The sequence below is a fragment of the Pavona decussata genome, unplaced genomic scaffold, assembly GCF_977016875.1.
Source record: "Pavona decussata unplaced genomic scaffold, jaPavDecu1.1 SCAFFOLD_71, whole genome shotgun sequence".
NCBI lineage: Eukaryota > Metazoa > Cnidaria > Anthozoa > Scleractinia > Agariciidae > Pavona > Pavona decussata.
Genome location: NW_028145490.1, coordinates 952,705 through 964,672, shown reverse-complemented (window position 1 = coordinate 964,672; position 11,968 = coordinate 952,705). Strand labels below are relative to the sequence as shown.

At 36.9% G+C, this 11,968-nt stretch overlaps 1 protein-coding gene across 2 annotated transcripts; it reads right to left on the bottom strand.

Annotated features, from left to right (window-relative positions):
- Positions 1-427: 427 nt before the first annotated feature.
- LOC146477209 (uncharacterized) lies at positions 428-3,689 on the bottom strand. 2 transcript variants are annotated; one of them, XM_085113498.1, is made up of 4 exons: positions 3,441-3,689; positions 2,765-2,879; positions 1,880-2,029; positions 428-1,301 (listed from the first exon to the last, which is right to left on the bottom strand). In XM_085113498.1, exons 1-4 carry the CDS (start codon positions 3,609-3,611, stop codon positions 772-774), a joined length of 966 nt encoding a protein of 321 aa, XP_084969624.1. In that variant the 5' UTR covers positions 3,612-3,689; the 3' UTR covers positions 428-771. The 2 variants fall into 2 exon arrangements, with proteins under 2 accessions (XP_084969624.1, XP_084969625.1); XM_085113499.1 differs by lacking the exon at positions 3,441-3,689 and adding an exon at positions 3,067-3,076.
- Positions 3,690-11,968: the final 8,279 nt, after the last annotated feature.

Below are 11,968 nucleotides of genomic sequence, written 5' to 3'. Positions count from 1 at the left end.
AAAGTAACATAAAAAGAATATTAATTTGGCCTTAAGTGTCTGAATGGTTACAACACGCACATCATCTGTACGTAGTTTTATGTGCAATGAATGAGGGACAGTAAAAAAATGATAATGATAGAAGTCGGTTACAAATTAAAAGAGGGAAAACTCACAGTCCCTTCATAAAAGCCATCTGAATTGACTGTGATAGATCCACTCCAGGAAGTGATGATCTATAATTTGGGTTAGGTAGTGTTAAATTTTTAAAACGATGATCATGATGAAAATGGTTACAACTGTCAGCAACGAACTTAAAAAAAAAATAAGAGTCAAGAAGGCGGATTTTTCATGTGGAAAATAATCCAAACGTTACCGCAGCGTTACACATCATTAAATGATCATAAGTGATCACACCATCCACAAGTGATTCAAATCATTTTGCATACACCTTGCATCAATGATTCAATCCTTTATTGATAGGTCTGTGTCATTACAAAAAACTGAAGTGCAGTGATTTATTTTTTTATTTAATTACATGTATTATTGAAAACATTTTCCTCTTACCACAACTAAATTATTGAAAGGTACCAGATGCGTATTTCTCACTCGATTACCTGAATATATACGAGAAAATGTCTGAAAATTATACCCTAGAAAAAATGCTGTCCCCTAAAGTAATTGAAAATCAAAATCGATGAGACCTGTTGCTGTTTGATAGTGGTAAAAATATCCTTACCAAACCTGAACTTGTTAATTAGCTTTTCAAATAGAAATACACAGAAATCTTCACTAGCGAACAAAGACCTTCCAAAAATCGCCAGAGGATACGCCATTACCATAATCATCGCATTCCCGTCTTGAATATTGTTGAGTTAGTGCCCAGTGAAGGGAAGCCTCTACAAAAGCAGGCCAAGTGTATAGCCTGTCTTCATTTCTCTCGTGCCCCCATTTCCCAACATCATACGCGCCTTTTTCATATCCCCATTTTGCGCAACCTCTTGATAAACTCGAATTATCATTACTCATTATGGTAAAAGAACCACACGACGCTGGCTGAACATCCGTCTGGCCGCTGAAATATTGTACCACAGCTCTACCTGTGCTGTTATTGGTGGTGATGATATGGAATGTACGTCCTCTTTGTTTCTTGCAGTAGAATCTTAGTTGAGTGAAGGGCAGGCGTTCTCTCAGCTCTTTCATGGCGCTTTTCGTGAGTAACATCTGTCTGCTGCTTATTCCACGGTATGAAGTCTCTAATGGAAGCTGAGAGGGATGAGTTGAGTTCTGCATCACAAGGTTGGAGACGAGAAGCCAACCCCCTGAAATCGGAACAGAACAGGTTCAATAGTAATGTGACAAAATCACACCAGCAAGACGTTAAAAGTATAGTAAAAAGAAAGACAGACGAGAAGGCAGGAAGGATGTGAGGAAGGAAGGAAGGAAGGAAGGAAGAAAAAAAAAAAGACAATAAAAATGCTCACCACGTTATTCTTTTCGTTTCCTAATAGAAAATGAATTTTACTTTGTAAACCGAAATTTACCCATGACTATAAACATAGTATGTGATGCTTTATACACCTTTTGCTACCTTACATCTAGACTGAAATCATCCCCTTTCATTGACGGAAGCCTTTTGACTGTTTTCATAGAGTAGAAAGTTTGCTATACTACATGGAAAGAAAAAAAGGAAATGTCTCACTCTTTTTACAAAACCACTCGTGCGTGTGTAGGCTGGCAATCGAACGTTGCTCAATACCTGCCGGTATTTCGCTCAAGAACCCATTCCTTCCATGAAAACCCCTCAGAATTGTACCCCATCTTGGAAAGAGCAAAAACAAGTGTCCTGGAACATGTACAATTCTATGGTATAGCATACCCGGAGTTGTTAATGTCTCACCTCCAGCCGTTGTCATATCACAATAGACTTTTAAAGGTCCCCCACTTTTTGCGGGATCGATCCAGTACTCTCCATCTCCTTTGGAGGCACCCAAGTCCCGTATTTCTTTGCAAGATTGAGCAGGATCATGGGAATGCCAACCGCGCGCTGCTGACGTAAAAAGAAATATAATGAGCACAATTTGGGGCCAAATGTTACGCACCAGGCTCTCGACTGAACAAATTAAATTCAAATTGATTAATTTCTGTCAGTGAGTAATTGAGTTCCGATTTGTTAAAAAGTCTATCCACAGTATCAAAGAAAGGAGGATGTTTGTCGCATGAGTATAGTTAAGCGGCCTTAGCTCCTACGAGTCGGTTTGGCGGTTTGGTTTAAATCGGGTGGGGAGGGGGGAGGGGTTTGGGAGGCTTTCTGTTTCTCCCTCCCCTCTTCCTTTCCCCTCTCCCTCTTCCTTGAATGATCCTACAATTGTGAATTGCTGATGCGCATTCGTTAACATCTGCAGTAATAAAGGGAAACACAGTTGAAGATAGATGAAAACCCGTGAAAAGAAAACTAGTAGACCATGGGTGTCCGTTTGGGAAATGAAGTAAATTAAATTGCTTTTTTTTTATTGCTATACGAAATTGCTTTTGTTAAGATTTATGAGTGTTATTGGTCTTGCATAGATAACATATTTTCGATAAAAATTATCTTTTAAGGTAATAGAAGCAACAAGACTGTCAATTATGAGATCTTCAGGAGTAGCAATTTGCCCCACGGAATTTGTTTGCGTTTTCACACCCATGCAAAGCAAATTATCCAATATGTGCTACTATTTCCACAAAGAACATGTTGGATTTCCAGAAGAAAACTACCAGAAGATTGAGAAAATTTCCCCCTTACCCTGTTTGCAGTGTGCAGACATAAATCCAGGCGGACACAAACACCGATATCCTTTGTCTGTGAATCCAGATTGGCAGGTACCACCGTTATCGCAATGGGCGCTATCACAAGCACTCTAAAAATAATAAAAATAAAGTATCAGGAATGGCAATTTTAACAGAGATGAAGCATACTCGTTGCTCGATAAAACTTGTAATGAACAAATATTTAGGAGAAGCACTCTAAAGAATAAAAATACAATAAGCTTAGTATTCGCTTACAAAACTTTTTTTCAAAGGCGAAAAAAATAAAAGAGGACCCACCTTGTCAGCCGGGTAAGGGAGTTATCAAGGACACTACGTATCTCATAAACATCGCCTACAAAATTTTATTGAGTTGATACATAAATATACAGCTAGCAATAGTCAGCACTGCTAGATAAACAATAAAAGTGAGGTTTGAATCTCATTGACATTTTTTTTACTGCAGAATAGAGTGGTGGCTATGCAATAAAGCACCATCTCTTGACGTTGAGGAAGGGGGTGCAGGCAGAGACCACCATCTATTTGGTGGTTATGTTGGTCCTGTTCGGGTATAGTAGTTTTGATCACTTCCCTTAAACAAAGTACGAAAGCTTAGCTTGGAACGTAATAAGCGGAAAAAATAAAGAAGGAGGAGAAGAACAAGAAGAACTTACGTCTGCCCCACGGTATAAGTAGCCCTCTGTGTCTTCAAACTCCTCATCATGTCCTCGATGAGTGGCGTTATTCAAGTCACATCTGTATGTTCCCTTGGCACTTGCTGTATAGTTAAAATTAATACTGACGCAGTTGGGTTCATGGTAACAACGCAGTTCACAAGCATTCATATCTCGGACTTTGACAGTGGTTATGTTGTGATTCACCAGACGCTTCTCAGCAAAGAAGAAAATAGAAGGGAAAGCCAGTTCACGACAATCACCTGAAAGATTCCGATTAAATTGAAACTGATGAGACAAAAGTTGAAAAATGTGCTTTGTTTGGAAGTACCTAGATCAAAAAAAAGTTTGTCCTCACAGTAGTTGGGCGTTTTCAAAAAAACCTGCGTGTTGAAATACTCGCCTAGCCAAACCAAACCAAACGTGTTAAAAAAAAAAACTACAGCTAAAATAGTCAATCGTTGGAATGTCCTGCTTTGTTTGACAAGATTCTTTCACGTTTCAGGTGTCGGGGTAAGCATACCTACCTTACCAGAAATTACAAAAAGGTAAAAAACTATCCAAGTTACGAACACAACTTAAGCAGCCGAAAAGAAAAGTCTAAACAAAAAAGTCAGGCTTTCAGGACTTTAACCCAAGAACTCTTTGATACTGGTTCCGTGGATGCTTTACCACTGCAGAGCTATCAGGCCAACTGGGAGCTGGTTATTTTTGAGGAATTTGATATAAAAGTATTGCAGAGGGAAGATTGAATAAATGAAGGAACACCGGAGTTACGTTCGCATGAAGACAGGAACTTTTCATTTGTTAATTCAAAGTGCTTGTGTCTTACAAAGGCGACGGCATGGCTATTTTCGAATTCTGTGTATGAAGAAATTAAGAAAAAAAAAAAAAAAAAAACAACGAAGAAAGACTGCAAAGAGAACGAAAAAATGAAATGCATTCGAATTTTTTCATTAGTTTAAAATATTAAGCTATCCTCGAATCGACATAATATATATAATTGTTATTGTCATCAGTACCTGCTGAATATTGTTTGTAAAAGGTAATTAAAATAATACAATGCTGCTTAGAGACACCAGAATTTATCTTCTCTTTAGGTTGGTTTAACCCGTTGCCAAACTAAATGCTATAAAGAAAATAAATGTTCTAGCACCAATTCTTATATTCTGTACAAAACTAAACCAATCAAGTAAACAAGTCTTATAACGTTTTTATTAAGTGATGAAAAATTATATCCAACGGGTAGAATATATATTGCGTGCATGAGTTTTATAACAGCTTTACAAAGGAAAAAGAAGGAATGAATTTTGAAGCGTGATTTTTTTTAACCTAGAAGGCTTTGCTATATCACAAAAATTTTGCGTTTTCTTCTCTCAAATACGCAATTGATGCCAATTTTATCAATGTGTAAAATATTTCAGAAAAAAGGAAGGAGCTGAAACAAAAACAAGACACAACTACCAAAGGATTTGAGGAAATGAAACTTACCATCCAAGCAGGCGGAAACAACTCTTAAAGATAAGATCGTTAGAAAAACGTAAAACTGGGGCTTGGAATCCATGATTTTCGTTTGTTTCTATCGTAGTTGCATCGACGATTCGTCGGCTACAAATGTTTCTTTTTTTTTTAAAGGGGAATGCAAAGAGATAGCTTGTCGATAGCAACTTATTGTTGTCAGCACCAGTGGAGTTTTTGCGTAGGTTAATTTGAGCATCGTACCTGTCATTTTAAGCCAATGGGAATGCGATCAGTTCGCATCCTCATAGTTCCCTCGTCAGTTGCAAACAGGAACCTGTCATTAGGACCCATTAGCTAACTTAACGAGGCTATTTAAAGATGTTTGTTTAGATGTAAGAAAGAAGACAGCTGTGTCCGTTTTCGAATTTGTTTTGCAAAAACAAGTTAAGAGAAAAAGAAGAAACATTATAGAAAGAGAAGGAAGAACGGAAAGACACTTCGTCATCACTATTTGAAACACTGTATTCAAGTCATCATTTTATGGCTACGATTGTTAACTAAGGTTGTTGATTAATTGAAAGCTGCACTTTGAAAACAAACATGGCGAATTTTGTAATTTTAAGGCATGTTAGCTCGTCTATATAATACGGCTTAGAAATTATTTCTTGGGTCAAAACAAACGTGTATTGACGTGAAAGTTTTTTCACCTGTTAAAGGACTCCTCAGGTTTTTGGTACATACAGTTATGTAGGTAATGCAACCAGTGTTTCTCGTTTCTCATCAGAATGACATGTAAGTTTACCGCATGAAAACGAAACATTTCTTATTAACACAGTAAAAGTATCTCTACAGAACACACCATGCAGCATCTTAGAGCTTCGTGCTACATTATTATAATTAGCTGTTTGTGTGTTTTAAGTTTAGGCTGATATTTGTCTTGATACCTGCTAAAGTAACGGTAAATAATCCACCAAGGGATGAATATGGCGTGTTTTTACAAACATTTATTGTCAACTCAAACATGAAAAAGTGACAACTTACTTCAAACGCAGGTAATTTCCAGGAGCGAATTCAGCTTCTGAGCCAAAAACGAGAACCAATATTGGAAACGATTTATTTCTATTTCTGAACTTCCGCAAATGGAATGTTACAACCCTTCATCTGGCTTTCGTTGTTGAGTAAATTTTGAAATGTGCTTTCCTTGGAGAGTTAACCCTCCTTTGTAAATCACAAAACGTTCTTACGGTTCTCCCAAATAAATGAAAGCCGTCAATTCTGTTTAGTACGCGGAAGTTTTTGAATAAACAAGAGATACAGACAGAGAAGAAGAAGAAGAAGAAGAAGAATTTGAGGAAATGGAATTAAGCTTACATCCAAGCAGGCTGTCGCAACCTTCAAAGACAACATCATTAGAAAGATATAAATCCTAAGGTTGGAACCATGATTCCCCTTTCTTTCTATCGTGGTTGCTATGACAACTCGTCGGCTACAAACGTTGATCTTTAAGGACGGTGCCTACTAATATCGAAGTATTTTTGTGCGGCTTATGACTATGCGGGAAAAGCAGATCTTAGGAAGGCCTATTAGAATCCAAAACAAAAATAGGGGGTAGCCACGCATTTTTCAGAGATAATTAAGCAATAATATCTCTAAAAAGCGCCAAAATATGAAGCGATGTATGGGATTTTTTCCTAAATTGAAGCTTAATTATCTCTGAAAAATGCATGGTTACCCCCAATTTTCTTTCGAGATACCAAAAGCGTTTGCTAAGTTCTGCTTTCTCCGCATAGTTTTAAACCGCGCAAAAATATTCCTGTATTAGCAGGCATCACCTATAGGAAACCCGAGTATCTCAAGATGCGCAAAACGTATGCGCAGTAACAATAATAGGCACCGTCCTTAAAAGGAAACTGATGTCGCTGAATCGATAGCTCGTGTGTAGAAATCAATGTATTAAGCACCAGTAGAATTTCGACATTTGTTTAACCAGGATGCTACTCCTTTCAATCAGTTTAGCGGATGGAAAGGTGATAAGTTTAAATGAATACAGGAACTTTTCATTTGTTAATTTAAAGTGCTTGTGTCTTACAAAGGCGACAGCTGTGGCTATTTTCGAATTCTGTGTATAAAGAAATAAAAAAACAAAACAAAACGAAGAAAGACCGCAAAGAGAACGAAAAAATGAAATGCGTTCGAAGTTCTTCATTAGTTTAAAATATTAAGCTATCCTCGAATCGACATAATATATATAATTATTATAAGTTCCTGCTGAATATTGTTTGTAAATGGTAATTAAAATAATACCATTCTGCTTAGAGATACCAGAATTTATGTTCTCTTTGGCTTGATTAACTAATTGCCAAACTAAATGCTATAAAGAAAATAAATATTTTAGCGCCAATTCTTATATTCTGTACAAAACTAAACCAATCAAGTAAACAAGTCTTATAACGTTTTTATTAGGTGATGAAAAAATATATCCAACGGGTAGAATATATATTGCGTGCGTGAGTTTTATAACAGCTAATGATCTCAACAACCAGTCTGGTAAAAGGGGAAGCTGAAACAGATAACAAACCTTTGCTGCTAACTCAGATTTTAAATTATGACATAAAAACTTGCTATACAAGTCTGGATAATTACGAATTCCGTTTTTGAACTATATCGATTTGAACAGAATCTGATTAGGTAAAAATCGAGTATATTATGGGAACTCCTAAACTAAAATATTTCGCGACTCTTTACTTTACAAAGGAAAAAGAAGGAATGAATTTTGAAGCGTTTTTTTTTTAACCATGAAGGCTCTGCTATAATCACAAATAGTTTACGTTTTCTTCTTCAAATACGCAATTGGTGCCAATTTTATCAATGCGTAAAATATTTCAAAAAAAAAAAAAAAAAAAAAGTAGCACCATGAAGCATCTTAGATCTTTGTGCTACATTATTTAGCTGTTTGTGTGTTTTAAGTTCAGGCTGATATTTGTCTTGATACCTGCTTACTAACGGTTATAAATCCACTAAGGGATGAATATGGCGTGAGTTCACGAACATTTATTGTCAACTCAGACATGAAACAGTGACAACTTGCTTCAAACGCGGGTAATTTATTTCCATGCGTGAATTTAGCTTCTGACCCAAAAACGAGAACCAATATTGGAAACAATTTATTTCTTTTTCTGAACTTCCGCAAATGGAATGTTACAACCCTTCATCTGGCTTTCGTTGTTGAATGAATTTAGAAATGTGCTTTCCTTGAAGAATTAACCCTCTTTTGTAAATCACAAAACCCTCTTGCTGTGTTCTCCCAAAATAAATGAAAGTTGTCAATTCTGTCAGTACGAACACAACACTCCATTGTGCAGAGTAATGCATTCATTCTTCGAAAATTGATCCCGTTCATCGATTGAGTAATAAAATAAATCCATTCATGAAATGAAAAATTCAACATTCAATTTAGCCTCTATTCCATAATCGAATGTTGATTAGATAAGTGATTCGATTAATTAGTGTTATGTAGTTGCTGATTTCGATACTCAAGAAAATTAACGTAAGGGTCTTTCGAGAAAGCATTTATCTTCCGAAGATTTCGCTGTAACGACGTGAGACTTTTCCTGCGTAATATGCTTGACGTGCAATACGTATGTAAATTAGGTCACGTGACCGGATGCAGCCCCTACATTCCATAAAATGTTTGAGCAAATATGGTACGAATATTTATTGCCTCCTGGAATATCGCTCATTCTGACAACGTGACGTTAGTATAATAATTGTATCAAAGGTTTTTCTTAATTTGAAAACTGTTGCATCTGAGACTTTTGTTAGAAGTTTTCAATTTAAACTGTTCAGTAGATGATATTACATACGATAATACGCGTCTAGCTAAAATAGGTTATGTTCCACACGATACTTATACATTTTGCGAACTCGAATCAGAAACGGTGTACCACTTATTTTATCAATGTTCTGTGACATCCCGCTTTTGAAAAAACTTGGAATATCTCATAAGAAAACAAGAAGAAGCATTTATCTTCTTTGCTCTTTAAAGTACGTGGTATATTGAAAAAAGTGTTCCTTTTCGTTATGAAACAATCCCTTTCGAAACATGTAAAGACTTGAAACTTCAAAGCGATTTTTCAGAACGATCTCTGTAATATTTCGTCCTTTCTGGACTCTGGTCAATTTTTAAATTCGTGGTCGGTTTTATTCCTCCCTGGTACAGAACTTTATCTCCCTGGTGAGGGTTACCACCCATAGTAAAATTCACACACCAACAAAATTCCTTAAAGCCGTGTATACATGTCTCATTAGTAAATACTGCTTGGACGATCAATGTTCATGTCAAGAATAAAACGTATCAGCTTTGTGCTCTCATAGTAAGAACCTTCTCTTTAAGGACGGTGCCTACTAATACCGAAGTATTTTTGTGCGGTTTATGACTATGCGGGAAAAGCAGATCTTAGCAAGGCCTATTGGAATCCGAAAAGAAAATTGGGGGTAACCACGCATTTTTCAGAGATAACTGAGCAATAATATCTCTAAAAAGCGCAATATAAAGCAATGTATGGGATTTTTTCCTAAATTAAAGCTTAATTATCTCTGAAAAATGCATGGTTACCCCCAATTTTCTTTTTAGATACCAAAAGCATCTGCTAAGTTCTACCTTCCCCGTAAAATTTTAAACCGCGCAAAAATATTCCTGTATTAGTATGCACCACCCATAGGGAACCCGAGTATCCCGCGATGCGCAGAACGTATGCGCGGTAACAATAGTAGGCACCGTCCTTAAAGGACTCTGTAGGAAATCGTTGGATGCTCTTTTTATTGATATTACATGAAGTGTTCTTGCCCATTTTGTGCGCATGCGCTATGAGAATAGACAGAACACGTGCGAGATCCGAGACTAATGATTTTCTGTGAACTGTCTTGTAAGGTTTGAAGGTTCTGTGATTAAATTCTTGATACAGTCCGAGATCTGAGTTTCTAAAGACTTCTTATTTTTTGTTAAAATGGCACTGGCACGAAATACTCCTCATTACTGTCTGTTCTGAATCTTATAAATATATTAATATATTAATTAACAATAAAGTAGAGATCAACACACTTCAACTTCTCTTGCTAAATTTCACTTCTCTGACCGGTTTTATCCTATCACGTGCAAGTCACGTTCCCGTTAGAATTTGCACGGGAAAAAACAACCACAGAAATTAACTTGCAGGATATGATTTAACCCTTCGCATACTAACAACGCATATATGCGTCGAAAACACCGTTCTGGCTTCTATGAATTGCTTCTTGTTTAACTTAAGCTACAACGTCATGATAATGTGTGAATGACACCAGCTGATGTATATTTCCATCATCAAACCCAGCAAATCGACTACGCCTCCCGATTTTCGCTGCATATCACCGTTCGTTTGGCAACAAAGTCCTAAATGCCAATTGTTCGGCCAAATAATAACATCAAAAATTACACTTATTTATCGTCAATTTTAATCCAAATAATTTGTTCAAAATTGAAAAGTCTATATTTACAGCAAACCTCAAGGTCAGACCTTGGTATCTGACTGGAAGTTTTCCTCTCAACGCTTTCCGAGGGCTATACTTCAGCCATTTTATCAGACCCAGTCTTGCGTATCTCACGTTGCCTCGTTTACGCCCGAAGAGAATTCTGGGTAATTCAGCCATAGCGCGAGCGTAGAACTCCTGCTCTTTCCATTTCATAGTTTTTTTATAAGTGTCGAGCCACCCAGTACCACCAGCAAAATTTCGAATCCATTGAATATTTTACTACTCCAAACTCGCCCAAATAGCCTTGGCAGGTCCTGGAATCCATCCACAAAACGGCCAGAGAGGCAACTTCACTCGTGGGCCTCCATGTCTGCTACACAGCATGTTTGGCGACTCAGTCAGCATGAAATCACCTCTCACCTCTGTTTTCTTTCAGAGGATTGCCTCTACCCACATTCCAGCTTGATGATGCCAGAATGGGGGTTTCTGCAGAGGAAAATGGCTCGAAAAACACTTATAAAGCGATGATTTTACCAGATTCGTGCTCGTGCACTCGCTCGAAACAAACAACAACCGTCACTTGCATCACGTGACAATTTAGCCTGAGCCCACAGTTTCTTAAGACCGCAGATATTTTTATTTCATCTCCATTTATGGAGAAATTAAGTGGCTCAGACTATTTATTGCCAAAAAGTCATTGAAAAAAATACCACACACCTAGGATTTAAAGGGTTAATCCCGCTTTTCAAAGAGTGCGATGTTTGATTTTGGGGGCTCAGGAAATTTAGGTCTGGAGTGCATATTCTGTTTCTTACGAAAGCAAAAACCACTGTTAATTTTTTATTTTGCCATCTAAAGATGCTGGTAATTGTCATCTGTGATTCTCATACAATGCAACTGACTCCTGCTTCCTCAAACCTCTGGGTTTCTTGAAAAGCAGGAAGAACCCATTTCCTTTTGATACTCTCTTGAGTCATTTACACTGTCAGCGCTGATTTTATCACTGAGGTTTTCAAACTCTCGCTTTCTCGGACGAATTTGCTCGTTGCTTGGCGGTGGAGGACAGCTATGAAACATGCATTCAGCACAGTTTTTCCGCTTTTAACAATACCCTAAAGTAACAGCGTATGCATGCATGAACTCATTCACTGCTCATTACTACAGTTTTTCCGCTTTTAAACGCCATTAAAACAATAGCACATCGATTAATCCTTTCACCACAAAGATAAGAATATTTATTTTCCTTGTCTTACTCACAATGCCCTTTTAAGACAATTGTCTGGGATATGTCAGCACATATTACACTTTTATTCTCACACATTGTGAATAATTTTAGTATTTTTAGATTTTGCAACTTATGAATAGTACGCACTTATTTTAGATTTGTTTACTTCTGTAAATAGTTTTAGTATCTTAGATTGGTTTGTAGTCATGATAAGTGTCTTTACTTACCTTACTGTGTAGCAGTAAGGTAATCGACGCGTTAATAAAGTTATTATTATTATTATACTTATGAGACACCTACTGAGAATTCAAATTAACATCTGGTTTTAAAACGG

Bases quoted from the DNA above. Each gene is read 5' to 3' on its own strand.
- LOC146477209 (XM_085113498.1), bottom strand. From the start codon at position 3,611: ATGAATGCTTGTGAACTGCGTTGTTACCATGAACCCAACTGCGTCAGT. The intron at 2,880-3,440 runs GTAAGTTCTTCT...TATTATTTTTAG, and splicing joins ACTTATACCGTGGGGCAGAC to AGTGCTTGTGATAGCGCCCA. The intron at 1,302-1,879 runs GTGAGACATTAA...TTCCGATTTCAG, and splicing joins TGATATGACAACGGCTGGAG to GGGGTTGGCTTCTCGTCTCC.